Genomic DNA, 22,844 nt, shown 5'->3' with positions numbered 1-22,844 from the left:
CGGCGGGGGAACGCCTCTGGCTCTGAAGCCCCGCCCTCCACGCGGGGCGGTGGCAGCGGCGGCCCCGCCCCCGCGCTTCCAAGCCCCGCCTTCGGGGAGGCAAGGCGGGCGGCTCGCGTGGCTGCTCGGATTCGGCGGGCTGCCTCCCACCGGCCCCGTGGCGCGCCGGACCGCTGCCGGTAAGGGCGGGCGAGGCTGTTCCCAGCGGCTGCCGAAGCGGGGCGGCGGCGGCGGCAGGGGCGGGCGGGCGGGCGGGTGCGTGGCTGGGCGGGTGGGCGATCGGGGTGCGGTGGGGGGGAAGCCGCCCCTTTGTCCCTTTGTTTCGGGCTTCCCCTCCTGGAGAGGCGCGGGGCGGGGCGGGGCGGCTGGCGGTGGAGCTCGGGAGGGTCGGTCGGCGGGGGCGGAAAGTGGGGAGGGGAGGCGGCCCCGAGGGGCTTCTCCGCGGAGCCCGTCTCTTCGGGCGGGGCGGGGGCTCCTTCGCCTGGGACCCCAGCAGCCTCGACGGCTTTCGAGGGGAGCGGAGCACGGCCGCTCCTCTGCCCGAGGTCTCCGGGGGCGGGTGGGGGTCGGCAACGGCCGCTCTGCCCTCGGGACGCCCTTCTCGGGGCTCCCAGTTTAAACTCAAGAGACTCAAAGGAAATGCCCGCTGCTGGCCTGCAGATCCCTTGGGGCAGAGCAGGGGAAGCCCGGCCCCCTTAGCGAGGGATCCTGTCCCACCGGCCCCGCAAGGCTGATCGGAGCCTTCCTGGAAGCAGTGGGTGCCAAGGGCCGGCAGGGCTGGTTCCCGACTTTCGCTCCGGAGCTGTGGCAGAGGTGGCACAAGTTGGGGACCGTCGCGTGGCTCTGGGCTGGGGCGTCTGCTTCGTTGTTCCACCCCGCTGCCGGCAATCCTGCCGTCTCTTCGGATCTCCTGGACCTCTAAGCCTCTCCTTTCCCCCCACCCGTCCGGTTTGGCTTCTTTCTTCTTCATTCCGTTTGAAAACTGCAGCTGAAACTGGCAGGAGCAAGTGCCCAGTCAGCCTGTCCTCTCTGCAAAAGGCTCTCTGCTGCTCTGCACTGATAGCATCGAGGGGGAGACTTCCTGATCAAAGAGAAGTGGGGACTAAAAGGTTGAGCCCTCAAAGAATGGGGCCCATCTTCTCCTGGAGATGCCCACTTGGCATCTGACCAGGTGAGGCATTGTGCTGCCCGTTCCTAAAGTGGCTCCTGGAGTCCCAGCCATGGGAGCTGCTGTTGCATCGGCAAAGAGCAGCAGTTCTGTGAAGAGATAATGCGGGGGGGGGGGGAGTCATTTTCATTTGTGAGAATGAAACGTTCAGGCTAGGAGAAAAAAGCAAAGTGGGATTATAATACTCGACCCCCAAAGCATTTGCATGGTGTTTTTGTGCTGTGATGTGTTGAGTGTGTTAAGATCCTGACCAAGGTCCCTCTCTAGGATGTGGTTTTGGCAGTGGCTTTTCATTGGGAAGCAGGGGGATTTTAGTGGAAGACTTCACTTCCAGGAACCAGCTGTTGCTCGGAGGATGAAGATGTTCTTGTTAATGGCTGCTGTGCCATTAAACTGGCTGGGTCAGCATAAACTCAGTGCCAGTAATATCAACCCATGATGACAGGAGACTATTTGATTGCCTCCCACCACCTGCTTTCTACATGGAGTGGTATTTGCAGGATTGACATAGAATATAGTTTGGTGACCAGAATCGGCCTTCAAAGGGCTCTCAGTAGATTTGATACTGGGCCCTCTTCAATAATATACAGTCCAGTGGTGAGAAATGTGGCATCCTGCACTTAAGCAGGGAAAACTGGATGCAAGTAAGGCACACTTGGCTCACCAATTGTGTGTGTGTGCAAAGGCCTGGGTGTCCTAGGAGACCCACAGATTAAACCAGCAGTGCATCCACTGTAAGCTTGGGATGCATTAACAGAGGGTTGAAGGAGTAGCTCTACTCTATGTTGAACTGGTCAGGCAGCACGAGGAAGAGTTCTGGCCACTGCAATACCAGATATGGCCTTTCTATATATTGAATAATTTGTGACTACTGAACAAATGCTTTGTTCTCACAACACACTGGATTCCAGTGTCTCTGGCAGCTGGGGGTGCCTGGAGGAGATTCCATGTGTGGTAGGGGCAAACCAGCTTAGCTGCTGGCAGAACTCTGGCTCTCAGGTATATCTGCTGTTTTCTGTACAGTCTGACCTGTTTCCCTGGGAAAGGCTTGAGTCCTTTCACAGGCCAGGACCTAATTGCCTAATTGAAAACTGATCTACCCATATGCACATTAGCAAAATGAGTAATTTGCCTCCTGCCCGCTTGTTCTATTTATTTCAGAGTACCCAGTTCTACAACCCCATGCAATGTACCCTAAATGATGTATCCTGATGCCTGGGGAAAGATTGGGGATTTCAGAGTTCTTTCCAGTGCAGCCAGAGTGGGAGCCAATCATATTTGGGGTGAGGGCTCTAGTGGCCCATTGCCTTGCACTTTTGCTGCTGCAAAATAGGAGCTGCCAGGGCTGCTGAACTGTCTGACCAAAGAAAAGGGTGGCTAAGTAAAGCTGGCTGGGAATTGGAGTGCAGCATCTATTAAATCAGATCTCTGCTATTCCTGGAGCAGCAGGCTCTTTCTATGGGGCCACGCTGCATTCCGTAGGGGATTCATCCCTAGGAACAGTGCCAAGGAGCAGCTAGCCTGGAGACGGACTTGGCTGCGAGGCACTGCTAAGACTAACAGTCTCTGGTTGCTGGCTTTCAAAGCAGAAAAGCCAGCTCAAGCCCACAGCCTCCTTCATGGCCTCTTTAGCATCTTGAGATGCCTTCCACCCACCTCCCCATTCTCTGGCAGCTCCAAGCCTGGTCTTTCCAAACCTGAAGCATGGGACTGTAGTGCGGGTACAAGTACCATATTTTTCAGAGTATAAGATGCACCTTAGTTTTTGGGGAGGAAAATAAGAAAAAAGCTGATTGGCGGGTGGATCGGCCTCCAATCAGCTGTTCCTAGAGGTGAATTTTAGCAACAGGTTCCTTGGTTGTGAGCTCTGTGCCTTGCTTTTTTTTCTGCCTCTGAAACTTCTAAACTGTTTCAGAAAAAACTTTTTCCCCTGAAGCTCTGTTTGGAGGCTTTTTTTTCTAAAGCTTCATTTCTGAGGCTTTTTTCAGCCTCTGAAACCTGGGCGGGGCTACGTTTGGAGTATAAGACACATCCAGATTTTCACCCTCTTTTTTGGGAGGAAAAGGTCTGTTTTATACTCTGAAAAATACGGTATTCCTTTATGATACTCTCTGGCCTGGTCTGTGCTTAGGATGAAGACTGGTCCACTTTTTTTCTGCTGAGATTTTCTTTGCTGAGAGTTGGCTTCAGAAAAATGTCCTTGCTCTGCTTCTGGTATTCAAAGAGCCATGTCCTTCCAGCTGGGGGCAGAAGAAGTAGGGACAAATATTTTCCTAGATTCCCCTCGGGGGATGAGGTTGCAAAATCTCCCACAGTGTTTGGGTCAGTGACTCTGGAGGTGTGAATCATGGTCTCCCTTCTGTTTCTACATGGGCCTCATGCCAAGGGACCTGAAAATGGCTCTTGAGGTCCAGGCTGAATTGCAGGGCCATGCAAATGGATGGGCTGGTCTTTCCCCTCCTTCTCTGTTTCCTTTGGTGCAAAGGCCATCTGAACTCACATATCTTGGGTTGCATCATAAAGCAATAGGAAATTGTGGTGTGATTCTAGGAGATGGGGTCCGGGAGCAACCCATCAATCCTTTCTCCAGACACTCCCCTCAATCCCGAGGCACATGGTCTTTCAAAACCTGGATTTGCAACAGCAGTAATCATCGACTTCTTGTTTAAAAAGTTATCTTGCATTTATCCTACACTTGTTTGCCAACCAGGTCTAAACCAAGATCCATGCAGTCTTCCATGAATCACCCAATGAAGCAGAGAGTTTACATCAGATGACCAGAGACCGAATGGGCAGGCTTGACAGAGGTACAGAAATGTCCTCTGAGCTTGGAGCTTCTCCCACCCAGACGGAGCCCCTGAGGTTGCAACCTGGGTGGCAGAGACAGGCGGCCTCTCCAGAGCCCCTTCTTTTCAGCCTTCTGGGGGTTGGAATCCCTGTTGAGCTGCTGAAGAAGCCACTGTATCCACCAGCTCACCCCCAGCCTTGGGCAGGTTGACTCAATGGTCTGGAATGTTCTCTTTCCAGATCTTTCCACCCCATCTCCCCCACCGCCAGCGCGCCTTCCCAGAGAAACCACCTCTTTTGTTGTCAGATGAAGCCATTCCCTCCAAGATTTGGAGAGATTCCCATGCAGAAGCTGAGCTCTTGCTCAGAGAGCCTTGGCCCAAGGCTGTGTGGCTTTGCTTTCGCAATGTGGCTTCCCTTTTCTCCCTTCCTCCCAGCTGTCGATTCATTTCACAATCTCACGGAGGCCAGTGTGAGTCTTAAGCTCTGGAAGGCAGCTCCCTGCATCTTCTGCCAGGCTCTGGTTCCCAGGTGGGGAGTGGGGCTCTGGGCTTGCTTTGTGCTGTATCTGCTGCCCTCCTGGGCGGCAGGCTCTGCCGGGCCTTGGGCAGCCTCCTGGCCTTGATCCCCACCAGGGGTGTGCGAATAGCTCAGGCAAAGGGAGAGCATCTTGGCGGTCTTGGCTGTGCCAGGGATCCACGTCAGCTGTCCCACGAGAGTGTTGGGAATGTGCTCTTTCTCCTTTTCCTTTTGCAGCACTGGATTTCCCAAAGGTCCCTGGCTGGGCAACATGAAAAGGGAAAAAAAAAACCTGATTTAAGTCATGCTGCATTTGTATGCCAAGAGAGAGGCCTCAAGCTTCCAATCCCGACCAACTTCCTGTGCATGGCTAAGTGGGAAGAAAGTGTGGGTTGCAGGGTGTAGAGTGCAGCTGCTTTCTTTTGGGCAGTCCAGAGCCTCAGATGCACAGCACTTACCCAAAGTCTTTGCCGTCTTCGGCCGGGTTGTTGCTGCAGGTTTCGTCAGAATGCGTGGGTGCCGCAAGGGAGTCTCTCTGCAGGGATCCCCTTGTCAGGGAGTCAAGGCAGCCGGGAACACCGAGTTAAACCAACTGAACATGAATCTTTAGGGAGCAGCCCTCCAGCTGCAGTGGAGCCACTCCTTAAGACACCCCATTTCTCTGTGTCTGGGGGACTTGTTACAAATGCTCCCCCTCCCCTCCCAGGGTGCTGTCTTTTGCCAAGAGCAGCTGCCGGCTTGAATCCTCTGCTCTCTTTCCTGCTTTCACTAATGCCTGGCATCTCTCAGACTAAAAATACTGGTTCAGATTAGAAGATCTTCAGTCTTTCTGTGGTGGCCCATCATCATATGGGTGCCTGGAGGGTCCAAAGCAGCTGGCCAAGACCTTGGCGTCCTCCCATGTTGGAGCTGCCCTTTCCCACCTGCTCCCTCTGTCATCAACACATGCCTCTCTATTCTTTCCCAGGCTGTGCAGCAACCAAAATAGGCTTGGGCATTGTCACAGACAGCTCGGTTACTCTGTTGCCTTTGTGTGCCAACCATGCATTGATTCCGCCCCTTTAGGCTACACTTGGAAAGGAATTAGGGGGATCATGGGTGGTGTAACTATGGGGGGGGGAGCATAAAGAAATGTCTGGGACCAAGAAGGATCTGCTCTTCCTTCTCTGTACAAAGCTGAGCCTCCCCCTGCATTTCTAGCCCCCATTTGGTTCACCCTTCTCTTCTCTCACTCAGCTACTGAAGAAGAAACCAGGAGCCAGGATAGAATTCAGATTTATTCTGTGCAATCTATTCACCAGGATCGAATATACTAATAATAGTCGATGCAAATTGGCGCCAGATGAGAGTCTCTGGATTTCGAGGTCTTCAAGGACTTCAAAGTCTCTTTCAGGGGCATAAGGACTCCAGACTGATGGTGCATTTGACCCCCCCCCCCTCCTCAGGCTCAGCCTGGTCATCTGCTACAGAACTGCCTTTCAAGAGCCCTAAATGGGTTTCTTCCTTAAAGCCACCTCTGTTCATGCTTTAATGCCTGCTCTTCGCCTCTTTTCTCGGAACTAACTCCGTACTAAAGTTTGGTGGAAAATATATGTTCTGTGCGTCAGTTGGGAGCTGCACAAAATGCCTCTTTCTCCCTCACTTTCAGAGAGAGATTTAATATTGTTGTACCTGTGTGTATTTTAAAGAGCAATCGGATGAAAGACTACAAGAATTCACATCAGACACCAATATACCCACACTCTTGTTTAGAACGATAGGCATTTAGTTGTTCAGTAGTTCTGAGCATTGCAACTGACCTCATGTTGTGTGTCAGTCAAAAAAAAAAATGTCCTGCACCATTGTACTGACCCAAGAAGCAGGTTTGCCCTTCTGCTTTAGACGGTGCATTCTTGTGCTTTATGACATTTGCTTAAACACCCTGACCTGACCCGACCCAACTTTGCAAAGAGGATGAAAACTGCTCAAATGCCTGGCTCCTTTTTGAAGCACAGTTTTGCAGCAACTGCAGAGGGTTATTGCTACTCCGTGGAGTGTTTGACACAGAGTCCCAAAGTTACCAACGGCTCGGGGGCTCAAATTGCCCCTGCTCTTTCAGCCTCTTGTTTGGAAAGCTCTGAAGCTGACTTGCCAGCTGTCAAAAGTCAGGACTAATTTGGAGATGACTCCGGTTGAATCCCAAGCACGGCAGAGCTTTCCAATCAGAGAGAAGCCTTTTCTGATAGCTGAAGAGGAGAAAGAAGGGGGAAGGTCAGCCGGGGTGGGATAAAGTCAGGCTATGTACCCAATGTTTTTTTCCTGAGCAGCAGATTTATACTAAACATGGCTGATTTTTTTTTTTAAATTTGGTTTATATGCCGCCCTTCTCCAGAGACTCAGGGCGGCTTACAATGCGTTAAGCAATAGCCTTCATACTTCTGTATATTTTATACAAAGTCAGCTTATTGCCCCCCACAATCCGGGTCCTCATTTTACCTACCTTAGAAAGGATGGAAGGCTGAGTCAACCTTGAGCCTGGCAAGATTCGAACCTGCAGTAATTGCAGGCAGCTGATGTTAATAACAGTGCTTTAGTCTGCTGCGCCACCAGGGCTCTAGTTGACAATAAGATAAACAAACGCTGACATTTGGTTTGTAAAGGCCTTTAAAAAAACGGAGGCAGTATGCGGGCCCACCCAAATGCAATCCTCCTCATCCTCTTCTCTGAAAACTCCCGTGCTGACCAAATGAAAGCGAGCAGATAGATGAGGTTGCCCCTCTCCCCACATTCTCCACGTGCTTGTTTTAAGGTTGTTGAGGGCAAAATATTTGGGATAGATTGTCGTGGGGGGATGACTTCCTGCCCTGGATTCAGAGTGGCTCTTCTGCCTTTGCCTGTGGCTGTCACCTGCCTGTCCAGGTGGAGGAAGGAGGGGCAGAGCAAAGATGGAAAATCCCACTCGCCCCTCTTCCTATACCTGGCGTTTAAAATATAAGTTAATTTAGCTTTTGCCTTTTGTGGCAAGGGTGCCTTATTCTGCATTTTCAGATGGTGCCGACGGATTTTGATACCCTGTCTCATACACGCCATCAAGCCAATGTTCTTCGTGACATAGAGGGGATAGGGATCCAAGAGGATCTGGCCTCAAGTCTTCTAGAGGTGCCCCATCACTCCTGTCACAGAGGCTGCCCCCAGCTTAGAATGTGGAAAACAATCTTGCTCTCCCTCAGATGTGTCAGCCTGTCTCCTCAGTGAACCAGGCATGGCGCCGGCAGGGCTGATATTTTGCAATGCTTCTCTGCCCAAAGGTGAACTTTCAGCAGAGCAGGAAGCTTCCTTGTGGGTTTCAAAATGGCCCTCCCTTGCAGTGTATCTGGCCCACCTGTTGGCTGACTGAGGCTCTAGAGCAGTGTTTCTCAACCTTGGGCGCTGGACGATGTGTGGACTTCAACTCGCAGAATTCCCAGTTCCGCTGGCTGCGGAATGCTCTAGACCATGTTCAGCCTCAGCTCAGTGGCTGTTTGTTGAGGGCATCTCCTCCTCCTACGTTCTCAGCAGTCATGGAGCACCCAAGAATCCCAGTTACCTGGCAGAGCAGGCCTCTTCAGCAGCACACCCCAAGATTCCTTTATACCTTGGAAAAAACCCCTCCCCCACCCCCCAATTATGAGGATGTATGCAAGAAGGTGATGCCTAAGATCCCCCTCAGGGCATGTTGGAGGAGCCCTGTGAAAATTTAGATGTCGGTTTATTTAACAGTGCTTATATCCTGGTGGACTCTGGGCAGCAGACAGTCAATCAATAGAAGTTGAATAATACAATAATGTAATAGAATTATCTGTCCACCCACAATCACATAACCACAAAAACCTACAGTTAGCTTGGGCTAAGCTCTATTGGAATCTTATTGGCTTCATCTGTTCGAGAAATGTAAACAGGGTGGAAGCTACTCGTCCATCCGGAGGACGTTCCAAAGAGAGGGGCTACCCCAGAAAAGGATCCCTGCCTCGTCCATTTCCTATTCACTTGGGGGAGGGAATCCTCAGTGAGCCTCTCCTAGAAGCCTGGGCCAGAGGAGCAGATCCCGGTGCCGTCTCCTAAGGGGCTTCAGGAATAGGAAGCAGCACTTTGTCCTGGGCTGGAACGTCCTGTGGTGACTTCAATGTGGCATTTCTCAACCATGGCAGGACTCCAGGGCACTCACCAATATTCCTTTGCGCCAGCCTCCGTTCGGGATCATTTCCAAAGGCAGCCACACCGTCCCCCTGGCATGTTCCTTTCACTACCCAGTATGGCTGCAAGTTGAGCATAGTTTTCAACTGCTGTTTACGCAGGCACCACAAAATCAGGAGGGCCTCTTCCTGAGGGAGCGTGTTCCCCTGCCAGGGGCTTCCTGGAAAAGCAGGATTCAATCAGAAATTGTTCTTCCCCCTGTCCAGACACAAACTTCCATCTTTGGCCTCAACTTAGCTGCAGTGTGGGACCTGGGAATTCTGAATGTAAAAGGGGCCCAACTCCTTACTTCCAGGAGGAGGAATACTCAGGCGACCTCTCGGATCCAAGGTTCATAGCTGCACATGGGTTTGGGGAGGGGGGGGGTGTTGTATTTTCCCACTTTCCTGAACTTTATAGGTGGATGCGGAACTATGTTTCTTTTTTCTCCTCCCCCAACCCCTTTCATCATAAGCACTTCCGTGGCTCCTTCTGGAACTGTATTGGGGCAGTTTTGGTCAGCATGCTCTCTTGGGCCCGGCAGGCTGAACTCAAGGATGAGGCTTCCCACCAGTGGTGGGATTCAACAGTTCGCATCACTTCGGGAGAACCGGTTGTTAACTTTCTGAGCAGTTTGGCAAACTGGTTGTTGGAATAAATCATTAGGGCAGAGAACCGGTTGTTAAATTACTTGAATCCCACCACTGCTTCCCACCAAATCTCCCTGCGAAATGGGGTGGCTTCCCTCTGAACCATTGCAGCAAAGAGGACATTTATGATGGGCTCGAAAGGTCGAAGGGCCTCTTCCTGGGAAAAGTTCTGCACAAACAACCTCCTTCCTTGAGAACACGGGCGGTTTTGACTGCTGGGGGTATTGAGCCGCTGCTGTCCTGTGGCAGGGTTTTAAAACAAGAAAAAAAATGGCTTTCTGTAGAGAGTTATGGTTGCTTTGTGCTGGGGCTGTAATTGATACTGGATGGCCCGTGCCCAGGCTCTCTACCACTAAGGCAATTTTATCCAGCCTTCCTCTCCTGCAGGGAACACAGCCGCCCTCCCCTCCTCCTCCCCCCACCCCCCCGTCCTTCCCCCTTGCAAACACACAGCAGCAGATGGCCAGAGAAGAACAGGCTGAGCCTGTCAGCCGTGTGCCTTTTTGGACTGAAATGGGGGGTGGGGAGGAGGGGGCATTTCCTTGCTGGAAAAGAGATCAGAAGTTCTTTTTACTGTCAGTAATCAGGACACCACTTGACTCGATTTCTCATCAGGGAGGGTTGCAAAGCCTTCACACCCTTAAACACCTGATTTATATCCTCCCCTCCCCTCCCTCCCTCCCCTCCCCGTGGCAGCTCTCCAAACAAAGAGTCACCACCACGGAGCGAGCCTGTTTTGACCAAATTTGGGGAAAAAAGTTCCCTTGAGCAGTTGAGCAACATCGGTATGTGGAAGATGGAGAACTGCTGCCTCCCCTGGCTGAACACACAACCAGGTCCAAGGAGCAGCCTCTCCCGCCTCCAGTTTTCTCCTTTGGTTTGGCCTGAGCAGCCTCCTCTCTTCCAGCCCTGCTTGTTTTAGGCAGTGTTTCTCAACCTTGGTAGCTTGAAGATGGGTGGACTTCAACTCCCAGAATCCCCCAGCCAGCAGCGCTGGCTGGGGGATTCTGGGAGTTGAAGTCCACCCATCTTCAAGCTACCAAGGTTGAGAAACACTGTTTTAGGGAGACATGCGATGAGGATGCGGGTTGGATAACCAGACCAGTGACTCTGGCTGTGGGGCATGGCTTTCAGGGCCCCCTCTGGCCTGCAAGGGGGGTGCTGTGCTCCCACAGAAGGAGCAGCCAGAAATCCCTTCGTGGCTGCCCTTCCTGTAAAAGGCAGGCCCAGCTCAGGATCACTGCAGTCTCTTCTTTAGAGGGTTATCCTTGGAGACCGTCAACTCTCCAAGGAAAACCAGGCTAGGAAATCAAAGTCATGCAAGATAACACGGTAGAGGTCGTGTTGGGGCCGCTTGTAAAGTGCATCATCACGTGGCCACAGTGCTTAGCAGCGGCTGTTCTTGCAGTTCCTGTTGCTGTCATTGAGCAAAGATTGTGGGTCATTAAACAGGCACCGCCTCACAATTTCCTATAAGGTTTCCAACAACCAAACTCTGGGGGAGCAGGAAGGAAGTTGCAAGTCCCAGGTGGCTTGCGAGCAGGGTTGCAGGCAAGCCAGCAGCTGCTGACTGGTGGGAGAGGGTGCATGAGTGGGGGGGTGGGTGGCACAGTTCGAGCTCAGAGGGACAGGGAGGATGCAAAGATGGGGCAGGTTTACTCAGGCAACTTGTGACATTCTCTGCCAGCTTCCCGTTGATAACTTTGTTTGCAGGAAGCTGACAAGGAAGGTTGAGAAGGCCATCACGTGATTGTAGGGCACCACGAGCCATTTACCAAGCACCCAAATCACAATAATAATGTGACCATGGGGGTGCTAGAATGGCTGAAACTCCTTGGACTCATATCCACCATTTAAATTCATGACCTTCATCGTAACTTCGAATGCTTGGTGAATGAGTGGTTGTTAACCAAGGACTACCAGTATTACTTTTATTATGGGGTTACAACACTAACAGAAAGTGTTCAAGTCTGAACACTGCGCCCCTCCTCTTGCGTGAGATGCTTTCTCAAATTACATTTTTGCCCCAGACTTAGATTTCCTTTTTGTGACTGTTGTCTTGATTTGGGTTCTTCCTCCTGTCCCCCAAGGATATTCCTCTTGCCCATTACATCTAAAGAGTGCTTTTCAGCTGAATAGCCAGTTGTATTGGGTCCCCAGTGAAAAGGGGACCCATCACCAAAAGTCCCGTTTCTTTTGTCAGCTGAAAGTCATCCACTCATTCACAAGCCTGGGAGGCAAAACACTGCCTTCTCGGAGCAGCAAAACCTAACCCGCTATAGTCACACTATACTGCTAAAACCTGGGGGAGAGGCGGCCCCACCAGACCTAGACTATCACCTATGCTGAGCTCATGGGGCCTGTCCTCAAGCATGCTGGGCCCTGGGAGGGCACAGAGCAGAGTTGCCAAGGCCGGGGGCAGGCCTGCTCTGGCGCTGAAGAAGGTGCTTTCTTTCGTTTTAGGCTGCCAGGGAACTGCTATGCTGCTTCTCCCCATCTGTCTGTCTGTCTACTTGGCTCTCAGCTCACTGAAATGGGAGTCGAATTATTCAGAAGACCCCCATGTGGGCAGTGGGCCACAATTTCAGGATTTGCTTGTGGTGGATGTTAATGATTTTAACAATTCTGCTCTTTCTGGAAGCCTTGAAACATGTTGTCTGTTGTGGAAAAATGCCTTTCAAATTGCTTATGGCCCCAGGGAGGGGAAGGAGAAGCAGACATTTAACGGAAGGTAGGATCTAGGCCAGGTCATATGGGAAGCATCTGTTTCCCAGCCTCCTTGGATGGTGGACCAATAAGCTTGATATGTAATCACTACCTGTAGGTTGCCTCCGGTATCCTGCAGGCCAAAGAGACCCTCCCAGGCCAGTGCAGAGTTCAAACTATCCGGACAGAGAGAGGACATGCCCATCACTGGAATGAATTGCCTTCAGAAGCTGTAGGTGTTCCATCACTTGGGAGGTTTTAAGGAGATTGGACAGCTTTTTGTCTGGAATGGTATAGGGCCGTCATGGCGAACCTATGGCACGGGTGCCACAGGTGGCACACGGAGTCATATCAGTGGGCACGCAAGCGTTGCCGTAGCTCAGCTCCAGTGCGCATATGTGCGCCAGCCAGCTGGATTTTGGGCCTTTCGGTCCCACCAGAAGTTGGGAAATGGGCTGTTTCCAGCCTCCAGGGGGGGTGGGGAAGACCATTTTCACCTTCCCCAGGCTCTTAGAAAGCCCCTGGAGCCTCGGGAGGGTGAAAAACAGGCCTACTGGTCCCACCATGCCATCATGTTTTAAAAGCAGGGGGGCACGCATGCGCAGGGGCTGGGCACATTGGATTATGGGTGTGGGCACACACTTGGGTGACCTCCCCGCACTCTCCCCACTTTTGGCATGCGACGGCAAAAAGGTTAGCCATCACTGGTATAGGGTCTCCTACTTGAGCAGGGGGTTGGACTAGAGACCTCCAAGGTCCCTGCCAATTCTGCTATTCTGTATTCTATGTCTGTATCATATGCCTTTCTGGAACAGAATCCTTGCTCTGTAACTTGCCCTTGGGAATGAGAAAAAAATAATCTGATGTTTGAAGGATGCTGTCCTCTCTCTCTCCCCCCCCCCTTACCTTTTCTCAGCTCCTTCAGTTGTTCTTCATGGGGCCTACATTGATCACTGAATCTATTCCAATTTCTTTGAAGCTTTCTTAAAGTGGGGGGGGGGCGGGGGGAGCATCCATAATGGGACAGTCCTTGAGAGGCAACTGGAGAGTGGGATGACCGCGTCCTCTGAATGGAACATGATGCCACCTAAAACTGCCTGTCTTCTTTGCTGATACAGGACACTTCCTAACCTATTCAATTGCATATCTGAGCATTATTTTTTATTCCTCATCTCTGTTAAATGTAATGTTCTTACTCTCAGCCCTTTTCCCTGGCTCTCATGTTCTTTATGAATCATATTACTGTATATTTCTGTCTTTTAGGGTATTAACTACTCTACATTCGTGCAAATTTCACAAGCATTTTCTCCATCTTAATCCTCCTTGATCCAAAATTTTAATCATCCCATAAAAACGGTGAACAATAAAGGCCCCGAGACTGATCTTTGGTGCATCCCACCCGGCCTGCCTCCATTTGATGAGGAATAATTGATCATTTAAGGATGTTTTTTGGGCCAGGAAAATCCTAAGAATCCTAATCGGCATGCCACAGTGGACTTCATCCAATACTTCACTGAAAACAAGACACACATTTATAGCAGTGTGCAATGTATTGGGGGAAATTATCCAATCAAAAACATGAATCTGGCAGAAAGCCCATGCCGATTTATCTGTAATGACTACTATTACATTTCCAAAGTGCCCTTCTGAGGCTGCTCTGTCATTTATGGGAATTTCCTTTCTTGCCTTTTCCTTCTGAGATAGGGAAAATACCTGCCCCTTTTTCAGTCACCATCAGCACTTCCCTGTTCTGGATTTCTCAAAGGCAAATAGACGCGTCAAGGATTGTCTAGACCTGCCCTTTGTTCCTTCCTTTCTTCCCTGCAGTTTAACTGGTCCTGGAGATTTAAGCTCATTCAAAACAAAGAGCTTTCCCGGATTAGATTTCTATCAAGTTTAAATCCTGTCCCTTTTTGTCTTGCTTCTGTTTCTTTTGAATAATTGTTGCATTTTGGTGAATCCACCTGATCTCCATTGTGCCTATAATGTTTTTTGCTATCCTTATTATTATTTTTCACACTGAACATTACTGTAGAAGCAGCGAAGGCTGTGAACTTCACCAGCCAACATTCTGCTTTTTCTTTGAATGGTTTAAAGACCATGGTCCCTACCCTTTCCAGCATTGCGGTGGGGGGGGGAGAGGAAATGATGCCTTGCAAGCACAGCTCTGTTTGCAAGAGTGGCGGGCACTCACACATGCATGTGAAGCTCTGCGTGAGTGGCGGGCACTCACACGTGAGTGTATAGTATAGTTTATTGAATAGCCCGAAGGCCTTTTCAAACAAAACAGAAAAGAAAAAGGGAAAAAGATAAAACAGTTACAAAAATAGCAATCTAAAAATATATGATAGATGACATTAAAATTTTACAATATCAAATTTCAATAGCTAAGTTGCCAAGACTAGATAACCCAAATAGGATAGCTCCTCTCTAACTGAGCTCATCTTCTTTACAATCGATGCACGTGAGTGTGAAACTCCATTTATGCCAGCGATGGGCTCTCGTGCGCATGCGTGAACCTCTATTTGGGTGCATCTGCCACTCACACAAATGGACCTTCACACACACACACACCTGCGAGTGCCCACCACTTGTGCCAATGGATCTGTGCACTCACCTGCCACTTGGACGGCCTGGTTCTGAGGGGGCCATGGCCCAGTACCAGGCCATGGCCTGGGGACCCCCTCCTTTAAAAGGCCCTCTTTCAGCAACACTTTCACTTTCTACAATGCACATTTCTTTATGTGACAGGGTTTTCATCTCCAGTTGCTACTTTAAGTCTCCCAAACTAATTTTACCATGTTAGCCGAACATTTTTTTTTCTACCAATCTTTGTTTGATGCGATCTATCTTGTGCCAACAGTCCTTGATGTAAATATTTCTGGCCCTGGCTCCAGAAACTACATTTTTCCCATGGTTATCCCATTTGTGTAACCATGTCATGACTTGCAGGGATCCGATTTGCCTTTTCGGTCTGTCAAAGAGGACTGAAAACAGAAAGGATGAGAGCACGCTTGAGGCCTTGAGCTTTCTTCCAAGGTCTGCATGCCTGTGGTGTCTCGGTTGCAACTATCTCTCGGTATCATTTCTTCCACACGTCTAAGCAAGAAGGGATAATTGCCTTGTCGGTGGACTGGAAAGGTCTTGGGAGTTGTTGTGTCATGTCCTTGATCTTTACTCCAGGCAGACAGTGTGTAACTCTTGAGCTAATAAGTCCAGTCAACAGACCCTTTGTTTCAATTCCTTTGGTAGTCATGAATCACCACTTACCATGATCCTTCTTTGTCTTCTTATCGGGTACAATCTCCTCCTTAGCACCCTTTGGAGGTCCATCCTCTCTTTCTGTTGCCGTGTTTGGCTTCTAAGAGCCTGAACAAGGTTTCTAAGTTTCTGGAGGGCTTCTAAACCCCTTGCTTCTGGTCATTGCCCTCCTTCACTGGGCTGCTCCCGGTTCATCATGCCTTCTTGTGGAGGAAGTCTTCGTTATAGCACCTCCTGCCTTTGCACGTCCACATCCTTTCTCATCAACTCAGGGGTGACCCTCTGCTGCTCCAGTTCTTCACAGACCGTCACCAACGTGCCAGTGCAACTGATGCACACCATGTTGTTTTCAGGCAGGAAGACCAGCATCGCAGGTCACTTCTGCAGGCTCCTGTGTTGTACGTTCACATTTGTTTCACTGAGCACCACTGAAAGGGTTTCCTTTCTTCTGTTCCCTTCGGGCTCTCCCATCACCCAAGTGCAAACTCTTGTTTTAGAGAATGAATTTGTTAAGGATTTGGCTCCCCCCACCCCACCCCCACCTCCGCTGCTGTAGGAACTTCATCCTCACCATTTCTGGAGGTGAGATGTTGATTTACGGCAGTGTTTCTCAACCTTGGTAGCTTGAAGATGGGTGGACTTCAACTCCCAGAATCCCCCAGCCAGCTGGGGATCCCCCAGCCAGCTACCAAGGTTGAGAAACACTGATTTACAAGGAAGAGAGGCATAGTGAGGCCTAGAAAATAGCCTCTGTTTCTAAGCACACCAGGAGCACATCCGAGGAGAGCTGTTGCCTCTGGACACTGTTGGAGGTCCAGTTTCAAATGTAGGGAAATATTTTTTTAGTGTTTGGAGAAGGGACAAAAGACGGTGCTTGCTGAAGAAAGCTTGCAAGCTATCCACTTGGAATATTGCAGGAGAGCTGAATGACCCAGTGCTCTGGACTTTGTTAGATCAAATAATAAAAACTCTCTCTCTTATATAGCAGTTAAATGGGTGCTGTTGATTTTAAAAGTAGAAATTTTGTTCATATGATGGAGTATAAACCTAGCCGTTGGCTGGGAAGATTGCTATTGGAGAGCCAGGATTTGGTTCTTTTGCTCAAGATAGCACTTGTCCCAGGAGACAGGGCCCTTGGCTTGGCAAAGACCAGTGGAAGTTCAGCTTTTGTTGCAACACGGCAGCGCATATGCTGCTTTTGCAGTTTTCCCTTTTCCTCATCCCTTGTCATACCCCCCCCCCCCCCCGCTCCTCCTACTCCTCCTTCCTTCTCTGGTTATTTCAAAAAGAAATGAAATGCTGGAATTTCCTGGAGGCTACAGTGATTGCTCACCCTCTCCCAGTTTCAGGACAGCTAGTCCAGGCATGCTAACACGGGAGCTCCTGGCTGGAGACCAACCCATTGGCTCTCTTGTAAGAGGACAGCAGCTCCTTGCTCATCTGGTGAGGATGCTGTCAGTCACTGACAAGAGATGAGAGGTCTGGAGGAACTCCCCTGCTTTTGCTGCAAAGATGCAGCCTCTAGCCCAGTGTTTCTCAACCTTGGTAGCTTGAAGATGGATGGACTTCAAGCTGGCTGGGGGATTCTGGGTGGCAGCGTTGGCTGGGGGATTCTGGGAGTTGAAGTCCACCCATCTTCAAGCTACCAAGGTTGAGAAACACTGCAGTCTAGCCAAAGCTTCTGGGGAGAATTGGCTTTCTGCTGGCAACAAATGTGGAGCGGTAGATTTACCACAAATCCCAGACGAGTGCCTGGCTGAGAGCCAAGGAAAGCTGGAGGACTACCTAGCTAAATTTGAAAATGGACTTCTGGCATCACCAGTGGAGACCGAGAGCTGCTGGACATAGAGCCCATCCAGCAATTTAGAAAAGAAAACCACATCAAGAATTGGATCCTGAAAGCTTCTGAAACCATTTCTTTTATCTTGCCGTTCCCTCACCATTCAACACCAGCGCAAGGTGTGGCTTGCACATCTCAGAGCGAACGGCACCCTCCTTTCCCCAGCTTGTGTGCCTCTGCATAGGAAACAAAAGACAGAAAGAGGACCACTTTCCCCAGGGGGAAGATCTTCCCCTGAAACTTGGCTAGGGAAGTCAACTGCGGTTTGTTTCTCTTGTTTCCCAGGAAGCGCCTCGACTTCCAGCCAGCAACATGACGGAGGGCTTTGACTGTGCCAGCTGCAAGGAGTCTCTTTATGGGCGCAAGTACATCCAGGGAGATGAGGGTCCCTTCTGCATCCCCTGCTATGACACCCACTTTGCCAACACGTGTGACGAGTGCAAGGAGCTGATTGGACATGATTGCCGGGTGAGGTGCCCAGTTCTCCTCAGGCTGCCCCTGCTTCCCCCCACCCCTCCCCGCTTTATATGGGACCTTTAAAAGGAAAGCCGGAGAAAATATAAAATGGTACCGTGTTTCCCTGAAAATAAGACAGGGTCTTATTTTCTTTTGACCACCTCCCCAATAAGGGCTTGCTTGCTTATTGATTGATTGATTGATTGATTGATTCAATTTATATGCCGCCCTTCTCCAGAGACTCAGGGCGGCTTACAATGCGTTAAGCAATAGCCTTCATACTTTTGTATATACCTGCTTAGTAGGGCTTTTGGCCCCCTCTAAGTTCTTTTTTATACAAAGTCAGCTTATTGCCCCCACAAACCGGGTCCTCATTTTACCTTCCTTGAAAGGATGGAAGGCTGAGTCAACCTTGAGCCTGGTGAGATTTGAACTTGCAGTAATTGCAGGCAGCTGGTGCTACTTAACAGCACTTTAGTCTGCTGCACCACCAAGGCTCTTATTATCCAAGGCTTGGCCTTATTATCGGCAGGTCTTATTATTTTGGGGGTGCAGGAGGCGGCGGGCGTGGGACTGGATGTCCCATTGCTGCCGTCACCTCCGCTCCCTGTTCTTCGCGCCAGCCGAGCGACCCAACACGTCCCACCCCAATGGCAACAGCTGCTTCCCTTCCCCGCCGTCTCTTTATCGAGAGGGATGGCAGGTGGGGCGGGGGAGAAGTGTGACGCATGGAGCAAGACCTGGCTCCCCTTGCCCTCTCTTCTCTCCCCCTCGCCGGACATGACAGGGCTCCTGCCCCTTTGCTTAGCTACCCACCCCCTTTAGGGATGCAATTTGGGGGTGGCAGGTGGGGCGAGTGAGAAGCAGGATGCAGGTCTTACCTTTCAAGCTCCGTCGTTCTCCTCGCTGTTGTGTCCAGGGAAACACGCTGTAAAAGAAAACCTCCTCTTGAGTTCGAGAAGTTAGATTGAACTTGCGGGAAGGCTTTCTTTTACAGCGTGTTCCCCTGGACACAACAGCGAGGAAAGTGACAGAGCTTGAAAGGTAAGACCTGCGTCCTGCTTCTCACTGGCCCCACCTGCCACCCCCAAATTGCATCAGGCAGGAACCCTGTCATGCCCAGTGAGGAGGGGAGAAGAGAGGGCAAGGGGAGCCACGTCTCGCTCCACCTGCCACCCCTCTTGATAAAGAGATGGCGGGGAAGGGAAGCAGCTGTTGCCATTGGGGTGGGGTGGGACGTGTTGGGCCGCTCGGCCGTCATGAAGAACAGGGAGGGGAGGGCATGTCCCCCCCTTCCCCGCCCCCTCCGGCCTTGCCTCCTCAACTCATTTTGGTTGCGCGGCAAGCAACCAGAGGAAATGGTGGGACCGGCTGCGCATGCGTGTAAGTAGTTGGTGGGGGGGGTATTTTGCGGGGGGGGGGCTTATATTACCACATGTGCTGAAAAGCCCGATTGGGCTTATTATCCGGACATGTCTTATTTTCGAGGAAACACGGTATCAGATGATCAAGACAGTACCCAAAACAAATCACAGGTAAAGTTCCATAGCATCCCCTGGGGCATGTCGTTGCTTTAATAGCTAAGGAAGCCCAGCCACCTCCTTGAGCAGCAGAGAGGCCCTGATATTTCCAGCCTTTTGGGCTACTGGAGAAGACCCATGGCCATCTTGGCCTTCTCAAGGCTCAGGATTTGCCCTTTTGACCCACCATCTCAGCTGTTGACCCCTTTTATTTATTCCTCTCTCCCAGCCCTCCCTCTGCAAGCTCTTTCATTGATCCCCTCCCCTCAAAGGCCCTTACTATGCCCACCCAGTTTAAATCTCTTGGAGCAACCTCTCCAGGTTTCAGTCCTGGGAATTTGTAGAAGGGGTCCAGGAGCTTCCCGACCGACACATGTTATGAAATGAAATGTCTGCTCTCTGGAGCTGCCCTTGCCTTGGTTAGGTGGGGCTGGGGCTGGATTGGCAGGATTCAGACAAGGAGGAGAGGAGAGGGAGGGAGGTGAGGTGGTGATGCGGAGACACATTAAGTATAAAATGGAGTTCAAGACCTTTATCAGGTAGGTGTGTGTGTATGTGTGAGTGACTGTGTTTAAAAAAAGCCTGTTGTCTTTATTAAGACAGCCTGAATGTCTGGCAGTCTGGTGTGTACAAATCCAGAAACCTCTTGCTCACCTGCCTTCGTTCCAAGACAGCTACTTTGAGATACCTGATGCAGTGTCCTGGGAGGATAAAAGGCTCTGAGATTGCTTTGTTGCTGCTGTCAGACTTAATTGTTTTGCACATAGTTTGTCCCATTCATCCTGGGTAGAATCCCAATAGGCTGTGTAGATCCCATTAGTGGAAGAGATGCCCCTCACCGTGTGTGTGTTATCTGTTGGGACCTGTGATGATGCTTTAGATCTGGGGGCAAAGGAAAGGTGGATTTGTTGGAGTCTGCTTCCGGGGTTAGCATCATCTCCTCTTGTCCCACCTTGCTTATGAGAACCTGCCTCAGGCTGGGCAGAGTCTTGTCTGCACGTGTGGATGAGCCTCCTGTGCGAGGGCAGCACCTCGTCTGCTTTGGGCTGAGCATACCGTGAGTGCATCTGAGTGAGCTGCAGATGGCAGCCGACAGGGCTTGGCTCTTTCTTCTGTTTCTAGGGCTACCTGCATGGCACAGAGGGGCCACTTCGCAGGAGAAATAGAAACATCAATCCCAGGTACCCAGAAGCGGTAGGCAACTGGCCTCTGACCTCTGCTTCTCACCCCCACAGGAGCTCTACTACGAGGACCGCCATTACCATGAGAGCTGCTTCCGCTGCTTCCGTTGTGACCGCTCCTTGGCCGATGAGCCTTTCACCTGCCAGGGGCAGGAGCTGCTCTGCAACGGCTGCTATTGCCAGGAGTTCTCCTCCCAGTGTGTGGCCTGCCAACAGGTGGTCATGCCAGGTGCGGTGATGATGATGCCCCTAGCCCCAGACCCAGGAGCCCCTGGGCTTTCAGGTGCTCACCCTCCCTCCATCTGCCCACAGGTTCTCGGAAATTGGAGTACAACGGGCAGACCTGGCACGAGCACTGCTTCCTTTGCAGCAATTGCCAGCAGCCCATTGGTGCTCGTTCCTTCATCCCAGAGCAGAACGAGTATTACTGCGTTTCCTGCTATGAGAGCAAATTTGCGCCCCGCTGCACCCGCTGCAAGAAGGTTGGATCTTGACCAGGGGAGGGGAGAGGAGGGGGATGCAGCTGGTAGAAGGTCCTAGGGCAAGGGGGCCCAAGCCAGCCTCTGGGATGAGCTTCTACTCCTGTGCTTACAGACGCTGACCAAGGGAGGAGTGACTTACCGGGACGAGCCGTGGCACAAGGAGTGCTTCATCTGCACCGGCTGCGAGGCCCCCCTGGCTGGGCAGCAGTTCACCTCCCAAGAGGATCAGCCCTACTGCATCAAGTGCTTCGGCAGCCTTTATGCCAAGAAATGCAGCACCTGCGCCAAGCCCATCACAGGTGTGTCAAGAGGTAGGGGGACTCTGGAGAGCCGGCTCCCCGGCAGAATCGGGTAGAGGTGGGCCCCTGTCCCATGCCTCCTTTTTCTTCCCCAGGTTTCGGGGGAGGCAAGTACGTCTCCTTCGAGGATCGCCACTGGCACCAAAGTTGCTTCAGCTGCTCCCGCTGCGCTGCCACACTGGTGGGGAAGGGCTTCATCCCTGACAACGATGAGATCCTGTGTCGCGATTGCGCCGGCAGTCTCTGAAAGGGCATCCCGGGCAGTTGTCCTCTAGATTGTGTGTGTGCCAAAGCTCTCTCCTGGGGCAGCAGCAGGGCAGGGATGGTCCTCCCCTCCCTGGCATTGCTGATTGGCGCCAGCTGCCTCTTTCCTGCCAGACAAAAATGGTGGCTTTCTCACCCGGCCTGTCTCTGATGAGCTCAGGCCGCTTCCTTTGTTCACCAGCAGCGTGGTGGTGAAGTCCACCCCCACCGACCGTGATCTGCCTCGAGGGCCATTTTCTTCTGGGTCCGGAAGAGAGCGGGTGCGTGTCTCTCAGAGGGCGGGAGTCTTCCATTTCCCACCCAAGCCTCTTCCCTGAGATCCATCCCGGTTGTCCGACGGTTAGTAGGAGCAAGCTCAGCTGTTCCACTTCTACCATCATGTTTCTTTCTAGCCTGCCCACTTTTGCAGGGGAAAGGAGACCTCCATCCCCCAGGCATGGAGTACCACTTCTCTCATTCCCCATCCCCACCCCCCACCCCCAAAGTTCTGGAGTGGCAGCCAGTCTTTTGGCATCCTTCCTTTGCTTTGGTCCCCGGAAATCCCTGAATGGCCGAAAAAGAAAGCTTGCAAGGCATCAGAAAAGGCTCCAGTTTTTTTCTCCCACAACCGCTGGGCTTGAGTTTTGAATCCCCTGACCTCCACTATCCTCCCCCCTCTGGGCCTGGACTTTCTACCCGCTGCTTTCTGTCCTGGGAGTCTCCCACCCTTCAAAGCCTGCCCTCCCACCTGGAAGAAAGGGGCTCTGTCGCTTTCTGCAGACGTTCTCTGTGGCCTGATTTTCTTTCCTGCTTTTCTTTGGTGAAATGCTATGCATGTTCCTTTAAATGCACTATGTAGCCATTCCCTCAATTGCTTTGCTGCCGAGGAGTCAGAGCTGGGTGTCTGCCTGTTGGTGGGGTTGCTCACCTCTGGTCAGTGGTTCTCTCCCCTCCTTTTCTGACTTTCTCTAATAAATCATGTTAATGGATTACTCAGGATAACTCACTTGGAGAACAGGGGGGATGAGATGGGTTTGCCGGGCTGGATCCGACATTTAGTCTTCTCACTGAGCTGCTTCCCAAATCCTAAAGAATTCAGCACTTCCTCCTCCAACCCACCATCTGATGCTGCTGGGTGTGCCTGGACCTCTGCTCCACCCAGGATTTAGTGCAAGGAAGGGGAAGGGTGCCCCATGATAGGGTTGCTCCCACCAAGGGTAAGCACTGCTTCGCACCCAGCCAGTCTGGCACTGCATCCAGCTGCAACCCATGTTTCTCCAGAGTGGAAAGGAGGGGAAAACATCTGCAACAGAAGTCAAGACTCTCTGGCAAGCAGAGCTCATAACAAGTGGATGTCAGCCAGAGTATCTATGACGTATTATGGCTTCCCCCACGCCATCCTTTCTTTCCCATTCAGGGAGGTCAGCAGCTTGGGAAAGGGAGTGAGTTCGGGTTAGACTTTTTCCTGCTTGCAGAAGACACTCAGCAACATTACGGGCTATCCGAAGAGGGTGGCTTGCGTAGCATTTGAACGGGGGAGG

At 51.4% G+C, this 22,844-nt stretch overlaps 1 protein-coding gene across 2 annotated transcripts; it reads left to right on the top strand.

The window, feature by feature from the left end:
* Positions 1–98: 98 nt before the first annotated feature.
* FHL3 (four and a half LIM domains 3) lies at positions 99–22,292 on the top strand. 2 transcript variants are annotated; one of them, XM_070950174.1, is made up of 6 exons: positions 99–179; positions 17,408–17,590; positions 20,334–20,508; positions 20,592–20,761; positions 20,874–21,060; positions 21,156–22,292. In XM_070950174.1, exons 2-6 carry the CDS (start codon positions 17,435–17,437, stop codon positions 21,305–21,307), a joined length of 840 nt encoding a protein of 279 aa, XP_070806275.1. In that variant the 5' UTR covers positions 99–179; positions 17,408–17,434; the 3' UTR covers positions 21,308–22,292. The 2 variants fall into 2 exon arrangements, with proteins under 2 accessions (XP_070806275.1, XP_070806276.1); XM_070950175.1 differs by lacking the exon at positions 99–179 and adding an exon at positions 579–1,171.
* Positions 22,293–22,844: the final 552 nt, after the last annotated feature.

Source organism: Pituophis catenifer, unplaced genomic scaffold (assembly GCF_029215685.1).
Source record: "Pituophis catenifer annectens isolate HBS135680 unplaced genomic scaffold, rPitCat1.0.hap2 SCAF_9, whole genome shotgun sequence".
Taxonomy (NCBI): Eukaryota; Metazoa; Chordata; class Lepidosauria; order Squamata; family Colubridae; genus Pituophis; species Pituophis catenifer.
The sequence above is the reverse complement of the archived record's forward strand: the minus strand, read 5'-3'. Positions and strand labels throughout refer to the sequence as shown.

What these genes read in the sequence shown, in the direction of transcription:
- FHL3 (XM_070950174.1), top strand. Translation starts at nt 17,435, where the DNA reads ATGACGGAGGGCTTTGACTGTGCCAGCTGCAAGGAGTCTCTTTATGGG. An exon ending in CCAACAGGTGGTCATGCCAG is followed by an intron (nt 20,509 to 20,591) that starts GTGCGGTGATGA and finishes ATCTGCCCACAG; the next exon opens with GTTCTCGGAAATTGGAGTAC. An exon ending in CTGCGCCAAGCCCATCACAG is followed by an intron (nt 21,061 to 21,155) that starts GTGTGTCAAGAG and finishes TTTCTTCCCCAG; the next exon opens with GTTTCGGGGGAGGCAAGTAC.